Genomic DNA, 17,136 nt, shown 5'->3' on the forward strand with positions numbered 1-17,136 from the left:
GACCTTTAAGTTAATGCTAATCACTAAATAAATAAAGGAATTTAGGCAGCATTTTTCAGGACAATGTTTTCCTCACATACTTCTGCCCAAATCCTCCTGCTCAAACCCCTAGTTATGCAGCTACCTGAGCAAACACCTCTAGCACTGTTGTTTGAAACACCAGTTCTGGCTTATTATCATTTGAGATACAGGAAGGAATGAGAGTAAGAGATGGGAGCCATGGGACAGCAGAATGCAGAAAGCTCTTTTTTGACGGGAAAATTTCTTGGCCACCTTTTCCTATCCAGCTAAACATAGACGGTAAAACATTTTATAAAGTAAAAACAACTTAAAGTGAGAAAGGACACCTAACTAACTCAGAAAAAAACCCCTAAAACAAACAAATTACACTTTGTATTTCTCTTTAGATATATTGTGCTTACAGTAGAGATTTAATCTGTGTCCAGACAGTAGAGATTTAATCTGTTAACAGAGATGGATGAAAAAGAAATTGTTTTTATTTTGTTTTTAATGTTTAATCTCTTCTGAGAGATTTTGTTGCTCAGAAACCATCTTTTACTTCTATGAAAAATGTACTTATTTTTTAAAATATGATCGTACTATGATAGATTGTATATAATACACCATCTAGTATTTGTATTCCAGTCTGGCATGCTCTAGGTACATTATTATCATATTATTTACACGTTTTCTGCTGATCATTTCTGAAATACATTTCACTGATTCTCTTTTATCATTTGACTCTGTGAATACAAATTGTCAATAGGACTGTCTGGGTGTATAAAGACTACAAAGAAACTGAGAAATTGCCCAAGTCTGCTATCAAGGTATTATATCACTCCTTGTTAAGGTGAGAATCATATTCTTGCTTGATGCTTATAATCCGCTTTAGAGAAACAAAATGCCCACCCTCACCAAACTCAGAAACATGCTGGAAAGAAGACAACTGTTTGGTTTTGGGGTTTGTAAGCACTGTTCTTGATCTGGGTCTAAGCTATGTCTCGCTGCCCAGACTGAAGGCTCACCAGGCATTTGCTTTTCTTGCTTCCAATGCCATTTTAAAATGTCAGTGTTCTCCCTGGAACCAGATAAAAACCATCGAATGACATCTAAATTACTCTCAAAGTGCAGGCCAATTTCAGTAAGTCCATAACTAAACTGGGTATCTTCCTACTGTTTGCCAGAAGTCCCCCCTCACATTCGCCATGCAGATGTTTGGTTTGCTCACCTCCATGACAATGAATGAGACACCCAGTGACCTTTCAGCTTGGCTGCCCCATTATGCATATCTTATGCCTCAGAAGATATTGAATCTGAAAAAAGAATCATTTGGTGATAGCCTACTGCTGCATATTCAATGGAAAAAACAACCCTGAGAAAATGAGCTGGATTGCTGACACTAGAAAATGTGTGTTTACTTATCTTATTGTAACATATTTTCAATCAGTCTTGCATGAAAATTCATTCATGGCACTGATGTGGAAAACAATATAAAAGTTGCCTATCTACTAGAATTCATACTGTGGAAAATATACTGCCTATCCAAGAATTTGATTGTTTCAAGTCTGCAATAATGCCCAGGCTGACCAGTCAAAGCCTTTTATCTACATCCTTATCTCAAAGACATTGGTTCCAAACTTACTTCAGTCAGACCAGCTAAGAACTTGTTGAGAAATAATTTGTGTCAGTAAAGCATCTTGTGTGATAAAGCATCTTGAATCTCTTTGCTCCTGGCTCTTTTCACAGAGGAATTTATTATATATCATTTTCTGGGATGATACAACCAGAAAGTTGAGTGAATGCGGAAAGTATAAACTGGGTGCTTGTACGTTTAGGTAAGATTGCTTAGATGTAAAAACAGGCAAGAAAACAGAATTAATAAAAGATAATTCATAGTATAAAAAAACAGTAGGGCTGTGCTGTAAGGCACAAAAATTACAAAGAAATGTGATTTGAGAATAATACACTGAATTATAATTACCTTCCATCCAGCATCTGAAAGATGCTTTATTCTGGAATGCATACATATGCAGAAGTTGGCTTTTGAAAATACACTATGTTGCTTGTCCTCTTTCATCTGAATCTGATTCACTCATTTCAGACTAGTTACTGCCAATTCATAATAGTGTTGATGAGCATGGGTTCTGATCCAACATGACTGTACAGTGAAAAGTATGACTCCAAAATAGACTACTCTTATCCTCTGATCTGTAATGGCATTACATGTTAGTTGCTACATTTTCTCAGTGACATGTATGAATATACACCTAGGAAGTAGCAAGGTAACCAAGCATATATTTCCAGCCAGCCTAAGGCAGATCCTTACAGAGACTGGTACTTGTATTGACACGTGATGTGCTGTTTCATTAAAGATATCATATCAGAGAAAACCTTGAAGAAAAAAAGCACTATGAAATGTAAAAGAAAGGAGACAAAATTACTTACCTTTTTGTGAAAGAGGCAGGTATTGGGAAATGTGATACAAACTCATAAAATGAACAGATGAGAAATAATGTCCTGGAGTAAAGGGGAACTTCCTGACTGAGATAGGGAAGCACTGCTCAACAATGTTCTGATTTTAGTTCCTGGAATCTTTTAAACTGGCTTGGAGTAAGCATAGAAAATACACAATGAAGAGCAAAATTCTCCTTACTCAGTGGATGGACCAGGTAAGATAACTTCTTTCATGTTGATTTCTATACTTTCCTCTTAACAAAGGTAGCAGGTTTTGTCATGGATCTAAATATCTTGTCTTTCTTAATTCCTGTTATCTTTAAGCAGCTATTAACACTGGTTCACCCAGGGTGTTATCCAGGTTATCAAGGGACTTCTTGCCAAGCTAATGAAAATTTCCAATTGGCACACACTAGCCATATTACCTTCTGTTGCCTTTGAATGATCTTTCTAGTAGAGACATGGCCAAAAAAATGAGTCCAAGAAGCAATTTTATGCACCAAAACACACCTAATATCCATACAATTTTTAGGTGTCTTTCAGTTACTTGTCCAACTGGGCCAGTAATGCTAGAATCATGACACTAAGGATTGCTGGGGGATTGCTCCTTGCTTTGAATTTAAGGAGTGACAGATTATAAAGCAGGGAAAAAAAAATCTTTGTCAAGGTCTTCCTACTGCCTAACTTTATCTTCCTAACCTTGAAGAAATATCAGTATAAGCTTTGCACAATAGGATTAAGAGAGAGAGAGAGATGAGGTTCCTTCAAATAAATTATCTAGAGGAGGGAGAAAAACTTCCCTCTTTGTCACTTTAAGCAACCTGCATTACCTCTCTGGTTAGTAGACTGATAGACTGAAGATATTTGGCACTATTACACTCAACTAGCATTCCAGCACATCAGTAGCAGCGCTTTGGAATCAAAGTACTTGACCTGCTCCTCTACCCAGGAACTAAAACTAGTATCTACCTCTTTGTACTCCTCAGGGATGCCTGACTTTAAAAGTGCTGCTCCCAGCATAAGACACAACTTACCAAGAGGCCAAAGGGCTGCAACTGCAATGCAGAGTTGCTACTCTGCAGAGCACATTGGGCCTGCCATAACAGAGAACTCAATGAAGTAAGTGTCCTCTCAAGAAATAAGAATGGCAGGTCTGGGAAGACTTTTTCATTTATCAGCCACACACTTTCCATGAAGGCTATTGTTTGTTAGGGTGCACTAAAAATCTTCCACAAATACTTAAAGAAAAACATCTTTTCCACAGAGGAGAATTTTTGCTCATGTTAACTGCCCTGCTAAGTGTGTGAGACAAAAACCAGAATTTGTGTCAGTCTCTATTGCTTCTTCCTCCCCAAATACCAGCCTTGCAATTTCTTGCAAAAGACAATATGATCATGGAAGGATATATGTGAAAATCTGCCCACCTCTTTAAAGATCAGCAAAGCCTTCTGATTTTGTTGTCATGTTCCAAAAACTGGTAAAATAATGATCTGAAATTTAATAAGGTTAAATAGCCTATTAACAGAATAGTCATGCATGCTGCTTACTTGTTCTACTAATCACAAGATATAGGCATTTAGTGGCATGAAAAACTGAATAAAGAGTAAGCTTCATATTTTGACATCTGATTCTTCTGGTAAATGAGTATCGTTATCGTCTTCTCCTGTCAAACCATTCTCCAAACAATATGTTCTTAAATATTAGAGTGAATATGTAAGCTGAACAAATAATGAGTACATGAAGATTTCCCAAGACAGCTCAGAATCATGTGTATTTTTAAATCTAATGCTGACAGAGTATGCATGATGCTGTGAGGTGTTCAGAAACTTCTCTTTCTTCTTCACACTATGTTCATCTGTAAACCAACAGTACTGGGCAAAGTCTACTGTGCTGACTCAAGTTAAATTCACAGCTGCCTCTTGATATATCACAATATGTCATTCAGCAATACCACTGAGGAAAATGTAATTACCATGCAACATCTTGTGCTGTCTTGGGATTTCTGACTGCAGAAATACTGTTGTAGAGATGTAAGAACAGACCAGCTGGGTCATAAGCCATGATGCTGTGTTGAAATTACCAGTCATGAGGGATATATTCTTTTTTAGCTGCAGGCTGTATGCCTTTTCTTTCTACCTGACTGTGCAGAAACTTGCTCACTGTCCAAACGAACACTCATACAATGCATTTAATATTCCTGTAAGGTAGAAATCTTAACATAGAAGCAACTGAGGGCCAGATGAATTGCTGCATTTCCACAGTCAGCCAAAACAAACAAACAAACAAACAAACAATCCATGTAAGGACATAAATTGACACTTGGGTTGCACTTAGTCTCTCCCCTGAGATGGATTTTTCTTCCCTAATGCAAAAATACATAACCCCTGTAGGAACGGATCTCCTGCTGAACACAAGAGTGAAATATAAGACACCAGCATCTGAAACACTTTATGAGCATGATCCAAGCCAACTGAATTGCTGCCTTTTTCTTTGAAATCAGGACCTCCACTCACAGCTTTGTTCTGCCCCTACAATGACTGTTATGATTGCCAGGAGGAAGAAGTGTTAACACTCACACACTTCCCCAGTTTCAGCACAAGCTTCAAAGCTTCTATTATGGACCTATTTTGATTTCTCAAATATACAAATAAAGTCAAAGATAGTTGATTGCTTATACCTACAGAGAAGAGATTCTTATTTGTGACTTTTAAAGCTTGTATGCCGTTCTGATAATGGTGTTGTAGACATGAATAATAAAAAAGAAGATGCATAGGTGGTTGTTCACATTCCTTTTGTTTCCACTGGAGGTGGCTCAGCATAGAATAAGGAGACTGAGATCTCAGACTACTTCAGAAAGACCGACAGCTTCTTATGTCAGCATTTAAATTACAGAATAGTTATGACTGGGAAGGACAAGATCATCTAGTTCCAACCCCCCTGCCATGGGCAGGGACATCTTTCATTAAACCAGGTAGCTCAGAGCCACGCCCAACCTGGCCTTGAACACTTCCAGGGACAGGGCATCCGCAACTTCTCCAGGCAACCTGTTCCAGTGCCTCACCACCCTCACAGAAAAGAATTTCTTCCTAATATCTAATCCAAACCTACTCTCTTTTTGTTTGAAGCTATTCCCCCATGTCCTGTCACTACATGCCCTTGTAAAAAGTCTCTCTTCAGCTTTCTTGTAGGCTCCCTTCAGGTACTGGAAAGCCGCAACTAGGTCACCCCTGGAGTCTTCTCCAGGCTGAACAATACCAATTCTCTCAGCCTTTCCTCATAGGGGAAGCACTCCACCCCTCTTATCCTGTTGGTGGTCCTCCTCTGGACTCGCTCCAGCAGGTCCACAACCTTCTTATGTTGGGGGACCCAGAGCTGGACACAACACTGCAGGTGGGGTCTCACCAGAGCGGAGTAGAGGGGCAGAATTCCCTCCCTCAACCTCTTGGCCATGCTGCTTTTGATGCAGCCCAGGATACAATTGGCTTTCTGGGCTATGAGAGGACATTGCTGGCTCATGTCCAGCCTCTCATCCACCAGCACCCCCAAGTCCTTCTCAGCAGGGTTGCTCTCTCTCTGTTTAACCCCCAGCCTGTATTGGGGGGTTACTGCAACCCCTAATTAAAACGTTAGGTTATTATGGATGAATATAGCAGCAGGAATAGGAAAATTGTAAAAAAGCTGCAAGGAAAACCAAGCTGACTGCAAGCCAAGAATCTGAAATGACAGAGAGCAGTATAGAAGGTTTTCGGCATTGGAGGGACAAAACGGCCATTGGGATCAGACACTCCAGAAGGAGGAGGAATTTTTAGCTTCATATTTGAAACTGGTTCACTGAATTGATCCAATATAAAAATGTCCTCAGAGATAAACTTTCTCTGATAGACCAGACCATGTCACATTGGTGAGAAGAGCCATGATGATTGCTGTGATTTGATGGTTTACTACTTTATGTTTTGTCTTTATATTTTCCTCATATCTGCTAGTCCTTCTCATCATCTGCTTTGTGCTTACTCTATGTTTCTACTAAGAATAATTAAAAAGAAAGAATGTATTATATGAAATGTAAATGATCTTTAACATATCAGAAATTCATACCCTCAGTGTGCTTCTGGAAAACAAACTCATTTCTCTTGACTGAAAGAACTGACTCTTTCAGTTCTTCAGTGGGAACTGAAAAGATCTATGTTCAGGATTCATTTCCAATTGACACCACAATGACAGTGTATTTGCTCCCTATGAGTTTAGAAATCCATGGAGCATTGAACAAGTGTGAAGTCTGTCACTGCAGATTTGTTTCCCAGCATGTTACTGATATTTTGCAACTTTTTTTTTTCCCCCTAGTTGGTTCTGGCACAGTAGTTAAAATAAACCCAGAATGGCTGTTAATCTCATGTTTCGTTTCCTTCATATGACACCTGTGACAAAGCTGCACTGCCTGTGAAATGCACTAATATGTATGAAGCCTCTGAACCTCATCCATTTCTCTCCTTGACCAGTGTATTGTTTTGACAAGCGAATTGTTTATAAAAAATTGGTTCAAGAAAGGATAAATCATAATGGAAGAACACAGGGTGGGAGTGCATTATTCCAGGCTTGGTTAGTCTCTCATGCTGTGAAGACTAACACCATAGAAAATTATAAAGAAACAAAGGTTTAAAACTGATGTAAACCAGGGAGCCAGACTGCTCCTGCAAGCTGCTGAGTAAACTGTTGAGCTGGTAAAGCTAATATGTACTTCATTTTAGTGGTGTGAAAAATATTATCTATAAGCATATTCATTGAAAACAATGAATCAGCACCTAGTTCATTTGGATGGGACCAGAATCCTCAGTGCATTTAAGAATTAGTACTTCCAGAAGCTCCTGAGATACACAAGCATGAAGATATCTACCTCCAGCAGACTTCTACTCATGTTACTTCACTTACACTTAAAAGGCTCTGCAGGTTATAAATATGCTGGGAAATTAACTGTACTGCTCTTTTAATATGATAAAGATTCTGCACAATAGTTAGACACTGTTTATCTGTTTAACTTTGCTGTCTCTTCAGTTCTTTCTATAGACAATTAAAAAAGACATGACTGAAATTCTTCCTTCTCAGTCAAATGTATTGATGAATTTTAATAGAGAACATTTATTCCAACCTTTAATTAAGTTTGGTGGTCTGAAATCAATAATCTTTGCTTTGAAACTACATACTCTATCATGAGTATTTAAAACCATACAACTTAATCTTGCCATAAGGTTGATGTCTGAGTGATAATGCAGCTTTCTAGAATGCCTTTCAGTCTTTTAAATTGCCTTTCCTTGGTTCATGATGTAAAACAAACCATTAAGGATTTGCCCCAGAACAGGATGAAGCAAACCTCAGTATGAAACTGCTTTGGCCAAAAGCAACCTTTTAATCTTGAAAGGGTATTGTGAAGGTTGATAGGCAAGAAATCTAATCTACATTCTCCAGCCCATGTAAATCTTAATACAGAGCTACTGCTTAAAGAAAGAGTCAAACAGGCTGCATTTTCTGGTGTTATTCTGCTAGATTATTCAGGGATTCCTACTACCAATTTCCTTGTGAACATATTTGCAGTAGTTAGCATTTGAGGTGGAAATAATTTCATTTAAATATGTTTTGGGAGCAGTGCCAGAGTTACAGGCATTTTTTTTTTGTGTGCATTTGAGGGAAAGGGAATTTTACAAGCATGAAAATACACGCCTTGAGATCCTGAGTTCTCTTTCTAGAAAAAAAGGAGCCTCAAAGAGCATTAAAGTCTAAAATCTTTCTGGTAGCCATCTTGGACTTTTGCATCATCTGCTAGAAGCTCTTAACTGTTTTTTCAGTCTTTACTAATGCTCTGAAGTACAGCACACTTGATATGAATGGAAGATGAGACACCCTAGAGAACTCTTCCAAGCAGCAGCTGTTTGGAACACAACGATCAACAAAACACATCAGCTGGGGATACTTTGAATGAAGACAATCTTTGGGTTTGATTTAACAGTTTCAGCTGTTGTCAGAGTACTTGGCATCCTGCGAACAGGAACAAATCTTTCTGGTAACAGCCTTGGAGCTTGTTACTGTTCTTCCACTGAGGCTGGTATCTTTTTCCACCTCACAGTGAACTGGTGCTGTGAATGTTCCCTCTCTTGGTTGCACAGCTTCAGCTCCAGGTCTGTACTGAACTGCAGTTGGCAGATACTTTATTAATACAGCCTAGAGGAGTTAGGAAACTTTTCAGGCAATAGAGTATAAAGTAAAGCTGATTACAAAAAAAAAAAAAAAATCACTAAGTTTTGCAGTAGCTTGAAATTTATCCCTTAAATTTTCTCATGGAGAAAAATGCTTAGTTTGGAAGATTCTCTGCAAAATCAGAAGTAAAGGAGCAATGCAATTGTGAAAAATGAAAAAAGAAGGTTTTAATTAAGCCCTTGTCCTGTCCTGCACACAGACACATCTTTCATCTTCCTGGTAGAACTTAAAATTTAATTTTTATGGCTTTATTTTTCTTTTTTTTTAGAAAGCAGTTTATTTTGGGGAATGGGTCTTTTGTGTTAATCATTGGCTCTTCCATTATTAAAGAATCATCTGGGACCCTGAATGTTTCAAAAGGTTTGTGCCACTGAACTGTGGGATTTGTGCATGCTAACAGATCACAAGCTGGACATTTCCAGTGGTCACAGCACAGCCATGATGTTTGATGTGGATGCACAAAATAGGCAGTGCTGGAGAAAACCTTGCATTTTCTCATCCACACAACTACAAGGCCTGTCTCATTACAAGTAACTCATTTAGTTAAATCCTAGACACCCCAAACTGAGTGCTAAAGCTTCCACTAAATAGGGGGAAGGTGTCACTCCATAATTTCAGGTAATTCCATAGGCACCACTGTGATACAATTGATTAACTGTAGATTTTAGATCTGGCTGGAGAAGTGTTTTGGGGCATAGTTAAGAAAATGTGTGGTCCTTTCCTTTGCAGATGGTTACTTGCTCACTCCAGCGGAAGAGATTTTTGACAGTTCATCACAATAATACCATCATATTTCAAACTTAAAGTTGGTTTGGGTTTTGTTTGTTTGTTTACTCCATGAAAGAAACAAAAACGTAAGAAGCAGCTACTAAAATAAAATGTTAAAATCAACCGATTCTACTTATTTTCTGTCTGTTGTTAACTTGTGCTATTCTGTTGAATTCCTAGAATACTTTTTGAACAAATGGGAAGTGTGACCACTTTATTTCTTGTCTTCAGAAATGTAAACTCTGCACAAGTTTTATTATCTGGCTAGACTACAGGCATGTCAGGATGCCCTGTGGTGTCAGGTGTTAAATCTGGGCTAAAAGATGAAGCACACAGATCAGAACTGAGCTGATCAGCTCTTGAGAAAAGCTGAAAAGTGAGGATAAGCCACCTGCAGTGGCTAGAAAGAGAAACAACTGTGGGAGTCAGGTGAGTTGCCCTTGCAGTGAATTGTGAGTTTAACACTAGATAAAAGAATTGCATCTTCTCTAAAGGGCATTCATACCTAGTTTGTTTAAACCTTGAAATCAGGGAAGTATTGCACCAGTCAGGCTAAAAAGAAAATTGGAATACAGTTTGTATCAACCCTGAAGCTGGTCTCAAGTTCACTGAACTTCTGAAAACTTAAGATATATCCACTTTCTGGATCATATAAAACAACATTTACATTACTGCTTTATACTTTTTGCCTACTTGCCAATTTTGTTGAAGAACCTCTTATTCTTGTCAAATGAAAAATGAGCCAACAAAACTTCCAGTGACAGTGACCCAGTCGTTTAACCTCAGGCTGCCAATTTCTACATTCATTCCATGTTTCACTCTTTAATATAATTACTCCTGTTTGGAATAGGCAGTGACAAAATAATTTGACCTTTATGTATTACTACCTGATTAGTTTTTCCACATGTGCTGAAAAAAAAAAATTGCCAAATATTTGTATTAATATTCATTTAAAAGTGCTTTTGCATATCCTTCATGTTCTTTAGGATAGATGCTATGTAACAGAAAAGTACTTCTTTTGCCCTACAGCTAAGCAAATTTTAATTAGTAATTATTGAGCTTTATGTCTTTTGAAAAAAAAAAATCAGTTTAATCTGTATGAACATCGTCAGGTAAATATATTTAGACCAAGGAGCATTTCTTGTCACTATGACTACCCTGATCAATTGCGTTGCCACCCTGGCTGAACTGAAGGAGTTTTTGACTTTTTAGTTCTATATGAACCAGACTTAAGATCACAAACAATGAGACTTGGATGCTCTGATTCAAAGAGGCATGAGATGGAGTTCATAATGCCAATTTGGTTTCCTGTTGTAGAGTTTGTTTCCTACATTGAGATTCACAATGGCCCCTAAGCTAATTCTCAAGAAACTTAATCAAGACAGGGAGAAAGAACAAGACCTGTGAAACTCTGGCTATGTCTGTAAACTTAGTCTTTCTCAATCTGCAAAAAGTGTCTTAAGATAACCTGCATCCATATGTCTTTCCACCATTCTTAAAGCTTGGGTCTAATGCATGAGCACTGGCCTGCCAGCATTAATGGTCAAACTAAGTGCCTTGGTTACCCAGCTCAGCTCAGTGTTTAAACCCACAGATTTAGCTTATCTTGACTAAACATCTACCAGTATAGGATGCCACAGCCACCTGGCTGGCATCAGCCCTAAAGTAAGGTGAAGGCCTTCTGCTCTTCTAGGCCCTGGAGGATTCCATGTCCTTCCTCTGGATTTACAGGCAAATTTGAAAAACTTCTGTTTGTACATATATATACATACATATGTTTATTAATGTTAAGGGAAGTTCTGCCTCTGGAGTCTGCTAACCAATTATAAATGTAAGAGCCTTAAGTACTAGTGTAGAGAAGCTAGACAATTGAACATTCTTTCCGTGTTTTCTTTAACCTCTTTTTGCTGAGACACAAAACCTTCAGTCTGTGATCATAGAAACTACATCATCATTAGTGTAAAATCAGTATGGTAGGTCAGTGTTCCCAAAATAAAAAAAAAGGCTTTTTTTTATCTGCTTCTTGATGTCTCTTTTAACTGCTCTAAAAGAAGTTATTTATCATATGAATTTTTTTTAAACTTTAAAATATGTACAGCTATCTTTTGCCTATCATAAAGGTTTTAACACTTTTTCTTCAGTAAGAAATATATTTTAGAGAAAATTAAGTCATGAACCATGTGATTTTTTTTAGAGTCTAGTCTTGACTGTTTCCTAGTAGATACAGCAATATGTTATTTATTTGCATGCTCTGAAGCTTGACAGTAGTTACCATCAATCATGCTATCCATGTTTATTCTTGATGTACAAGCAGCACCTTCTGTTAACCACATAAAGGTATCAGAGTAAACCAGACATCACAGCAGCTTAATAGATTTAGTCATAGCATGATTCTTAATGAAATCTTTATATTAATGTATATGTCCAATATACTTCTAAAGGAACTCTGTCATGGATGAAAGTTAGCTGAGCAGTCATTAACTGAGACAAAGTCAAGGGTCACCTTGTACCTTTGGAAAAGAATGCTTCCAGTAACTGTAGCAAGGATGTGCAAATCTGATGGAAACTCTAAAACTTCAAGTATATCAGGGAGAAACTGGGCAACGGTCTCTGGGACTTTTACATTCTACTTCTCCTGCTTGTTCATTGTCTGACAAGCTCTTCAGCTTATTACCTGCAAAAATCAACATAAGACAACACATCTGATGTCAAATGGAAGAGTCATAAGAATGAATGCTTCAAATAATCCTTCTGCAAAAGTTGCTATGGCAGCTCACCACAGTATTATTGAACTACCAAGCAGCTATAAAACAATGTTTAAAGAGCTGAACAGATGAGGACCAAGTACTCAGGGAGAAATAACGGAACAGCTGACTTCAAGACTGTGCAAGTTTCAGTTCATTAGTTAAGTATTAGTAAAGTATTTCACAATAGTTTAGTATATTAGAAGAAGACACTACAACCAGACAAGCTGCTTGAACAGGCAGTTATTACTACTGGTGTTCAGAGAATTCAAAATAATTCTGTTGTCTATATTTCAACTTTTTACCTGAGGACTGGATTTATTTGGACATACAAATCAGTCTGTTCACTTGGCAGACATCCTACAGCCATGACAAAGTCCAGCTAATGCACCAAAGGAGAACACCTCCTTCATAGCCTATATATATATATACATTAATCTTCACTCTTATTTAGGCATTGAGACTGGAATACAAACTTTAACCCTGTGGGTACTATGATTTGGAATAGCTGTCTCTGTCATTCTCGGTATAAGGTTTCATGTTCCTGAGGAAAACCAAGGGATAAGACAACTCCCTCCAATACTGCTAAGGTGAGACTGGCTGAATTCTGGTGGAATCCAACCAGACTCTCTTGCCAGGAGGAGCTCACATGATGAGGGTGTTGCTCATTTCCTTTCCTTCAGTAAGAAAACTGCCCTATAGCAAAAAAAGAAGCTATAAATTAGGAGCTTCTGAAAAACATTTCTGGGTCTGAAGCCAAGAATGGTAGCTCTTACTAAAAAATTAAAAATAGAAAAATCTATCAGACAACAGTTTAAAAGAAGAGAAGGTAAACAATTCACATGTGACTGCAACATTAAGCATCTCAAGGATGTGATTTCTCAGAAAAAAAAAGTACTAGAAAAAAGCATTATTTTACTAGGTAGAAAAACGTTTCTTAAGCCAAGATGTCAATTCCCTCAGTTTTGCAATGACGGATGAAATAATTGGTCATTGTCCAAAACCAGGCAAACAGCCTCTAGCAACACAATAAAGATGTTACAACAAAGAACACTCTACACATGGGTATGTACAGGTAGCACTTGTGATACGGGCAAGCCCTTTCAGACTGATTCAGAATGCAGACTTTTTTTCGCGTGTTTTGCCTTAAGTAATGGGCTATTGGCTATAACTGGGAATGGTTGATTCCTTCTGCTGTGAGATGCGGCATTTTATGAAATGAAAACATTTTCCTACTTTTTGACTAGTTTTAGTCAAGCTGCCCTCCTAGCTCAAAGAATCCATCTGGTATGTAACTTCCCCTAATCAAAAATCAGAAGGTTCAAATTACAGTTTCCCAGGGGCTGTGCAAGTGTTAGAATGGAGAAGAAAGCTTTGATGGATCCAGGATGTAACTGTGAACTGATGCAATTAATGCCCCATGAGATTGCGATTGGGAACTGCCACATCCACAGATTAATAATATTTCTGGCGCTGAGATGTTACAAATTCTGGACCTTTCAGAACAGGTATTTTGTTGTTTGGTCTGTTTGGCTTTTCCCAGGTGTAATGCTTTGTAGAAGCAGCAATCCCATTACAGGGTGGGAGGAATAGTTTGGAGTTGGAGTATATTTGTTCTTTGACAATTTTGATAAGGTCCATGTTCTGATTTCTCTGCCTCATCTGCACTGTCTCTACCATGTTCCTCCCTGAAAGTACAATACAGCAACAAGAACTCCAGGAGCTGAAACTTGCAAAATGTTCTCTTTGAGTGGCATTAGCAGTCTGCAGAACCTAGCGTGCTACACACAACATGACAACTCTCCTTGCCTCCCCATTCTGCCATCCATATTCATAAGCAAATATAACAGTTACAAACAAACATAAGCTGTGTATATACAACAAACAACAGAAAAAAACTAAATATGAAAATGAAAACAATCTCTGAAGAGATTGTTTTAATGACAGCTATTAACTAATACATCAAGGAAGAAATTCCCACTCTTGAGTAAATTACTTTGCATGGGCAAATATCACCCAATAAAATAAACTGCTGATCAGGATGGAAATGTAAGGTTTCTAGCTTCTTTTAACTAAGTAGGTATTCCCCTATGTACAGAAAGCATTTTCATATGAGAAAGGTTTTCATATGAGATCAAACATAAGAGACTGAGAGCAAAATGCCCATGGTGCAGACTAATTCAACATGATTTTGTATAATGTTAAAACTTACAACTGATTTTTCGTTTTCTTCTGGGAAAGGGCTGTCAAAAGAAGCAGGCACTAAACAGACACGTTTGCTCTTTAAGCCTGCATGTCTATTAGCATTCCTTCTTGCTGTAGATCTGAAATCAAATGCAGTATGTTTCACATCGGTAGCTATGAGACTTTTCTGATTTTGATAGCTAGAAACATCCTTTTTACTTATTCTGCAATGTCGTTATTCTTTCCCTTCTACAAGAGTGTTTTCTAGAAGCTCCTTTTTATTTTCTCTTTGCACTTTTTACTCAAGGCCACTAGATTGCAAAGTGAAGTGTCTAACTCTTTTAATAACTTAACATGAAAACACGCACATCTGGTCATCTGCTGCTACAGCTCAAGAAACTCCAACGTTTCCGAAGACAGCTTTTGACTACGCAAACGGCAAACCAGGGCAAGGCGGGACTCAGAACCTCAAACCTTCAGCAAGTATTTTGACCAAGGCAGGGCTCCTCTGAAGTGCTACCGCAGGCGTGCCAACGTTATCTCAAAAATGCAAAATAACTTTTCCTAGCAACTGTAACATGCTTGGTTGTTTTGTAGCACTTGCCGCGGCTCGGTAGGTAGCCGGGCTCCCAGCCCCGTGGCTCCGGCTGCCCCCGCACCGGCGGGACGGCGCCCGGGCTCCAGCGCCCTGGCTCGCGGGTCACTCACCATGTTGACTTCGGAGACCAGGTCGATGCTGGCGATCTCTATCCGCATGCCCACGTCCACGGGCGGACCTGCGGGGGGAGCGGGAGGCGGCGTTAGCGCACCGCGGGGGGCCGGAGCGCGGGTCGGGGGAGCGCGGGCGCCTCACCTCCGAAGTCGGGGCGGAGGCGGATGTCGTAGCCCTGGAGCAGCCTGTCCACTGTCTCCTTCACGTAGGACATGTTGCTGGGCCCGTCGGCGCTGCGGGAAGGAGCACAGGCTGGGTTAGGGAGGCCGCCGGGGCGCCCCGCGCCCGCCTCCCTCCCTCCCTGCCTCCCTCCGCATGCTGGCGGCGCTCACCTGCGCGCCGCGCACGCCACGGCCAGCGCCAGCAGCAGCTCCCACGGTCCGGCCCGCCCGGCCGCCGCCCCCATCCCGGCGGCCGCTCACGGGGTACGCGCCGCGCGCTGGAACTTGGCGCGGAGCGGCGAGAAGCAACAATTCCCGACGGCGGAGCGCATGCGCCGAGCGCCGCGGTCCCGGGGGCGCCCCCTGCCCCCCTGGGCCGGGCCGGCCCTGCCGCAACAGGTGCAGCGGGAGCGCTGAGGGCGGCGAAGCCCCGGGGCTGGCGGGACACGGCGGGACTGAGAGCTCCGGGCTGCTGTGAGCGAGGGGCAGCCACTGCCGGGTGCGCCCCCCTCAGCCAGCTAGAGCGGGGGCTTCCCGTCAAGAGACTGCTGAGGGCACCTCTGTGTGAAAACGCACACCGATGGGGTGTTAGCCATAACGCGAAAGGGAAATGGCAAATTCGAAAGACATGGCGCGTTTCGGTGCAGGTAGCGCTCTGTCCCGCTACGGAGGCTGGTGGTCGCGCCCGCCCCTCGGGCAGCGCGCCCGTGGCGGAGCTGCCCCGCAGCGGCGCCCGCCGTGCCCCGAGCGGGGGGTCGTCTCAGATTTTTAGTTGTGATTTTACAACCAAAGTAATTGATCTTGCGTTTAGAACGAGTTGGTTGGTTGGTTGATTGATTGATTGATTGATTGATTGATTTTAAGACTCTTGGAATGGATGCTCTAATGTAACCTCACCTCTCGTGAGCAATATTACACGGTGACTGATCGGAGCCCTGTGAACAGTTTATGGCTTTGCCGGTTCCGTGCCGCTCTGTTTCATTGCACTGTAGCTCAGCAGAAATAACATTCATCCCTTTAGGATTCAACCCACTTCACCTGTGTGCTACACATCCTGCGTGTGGTGACCTTAGGATACGTGTTGGATGCTTTTGAGGCTACTACAGCGTCATGCAGACCTGTTTCTGAGAAATGGCAGACTTTTGATGACACTTTTTGTCACTGAAATATGCCAAATATCGAAAAATGCAGGAATATTGACTATAAATAGTTTGTGACACACATACTAGTGATAATTTTGAACATTTTAACAATGCATTTTTCTGTGCAAATTTGTTGCTCTTGGAGAAGGACCACAACACCCTTCCTGAGAGGTTACCATGGGAATCTTTCACATCCGCTTTCTCTAACCATGACAGTACAAGGTTATGAAAATAATTATTTTTCTGATGTTTTATAACAGTATAATAAACATTTTCAATTTTCTTTTAGAAGTATTACATATATTTCTTTTCCTCCTAGTTCAGTAATTAGTTGCTGCAAAATGTGACCTCTCAGCTCAACTTGATTGTACGTTAGCATTGCTATTTGGAAAGAGTTTTGTTCAATTACAATTGGTGTGGCTTGCATAGAGCACTTAAAAAAGAAATCCTGCCATAGGTGTCTATCACAAAGTAAATTTATTCAGAGTTGTATCACACACAGCCATAATAAAGTTCCCTGGTTTATCCGAAGCACTGAATTAGGATTTTCCATGGGACTATAGAGTCCCTTGTACTTCTTCGTGGTGTGCAGCATTATATTTAGCTTTGTCATAAGCCATGTGAAAGTCAAATATACCTGTGTGAAAGGGAGACCACTGCTCTCTCCCGCTTGCCAAAATTTGTTCTAAGGCATAAGTGCAGGCATTTATTCTATATGAATTTTT

At 40.2% G+C, this 17,136-nt stretch overlaps 1 protein-coding gene across 6 annotated transcripts in view; it reads right to left on the reverse strand.

The window, feature by feature from the left end:
• The window catches only part of GABRB1 (gamma-aminobutyric acid type A receptor beta1 subunit), a 125,102-nt gene extending 109,607 nt beyond the window's left edge, over positions 1 to 15,495 (reverse strand). For 5 of the 6 annotated variants that reach the window (XR_001873034.1, XR_001873033.1, XR_001873029.1 and 2 more), the window contains exons 1-3: positions 15,441 to 15,495; positions 15,250 to 15,341; positions 15,105 to 15,172 (exon numbers count right to left, since the gene is read on the reverse strand). Coding sequence is in view for 2 of the 6 variants with exons in the window: in XM_017804217.1 (XP_017659706.1) it covers positions 15,105 to 15,172; positions 15,250 to 15,322 (141 nt within the window). In the remaining 4 variants the exon portion in view is untranslated. Of the gene's footprint in view, positions 1 to 11,978; positions 12,143 to 15,104; positions 15,173 to 15,249; positions 15,342 to 15,440 lie in introns of those variants that run through there. The other variant, XM_017804225.1, reaches the window with a different exon arrangement.
• Between the last annotated feature and the right edge of the window lie 1,641 nt (positions 15,496 to 17,136).

The sequence above is a fragment of the Lepidothrix coronata genome, unplaced genomic scaffold (assembly GCF_001604755.1).
Source record: "Lepidothrix coronata isolate B3197 unplaced genomic scaffold, Lepidothrix_coronata-1.0 Scaffold0, whole genome shotgun sequence".
Classification (NCBI taxonomy): domain Eukaryota; kingdom Metazoa; phylum Chordata; class Aves; order Passeriformes; family Pipridae; genus Lepidothrix; species Lepidothrix coronata.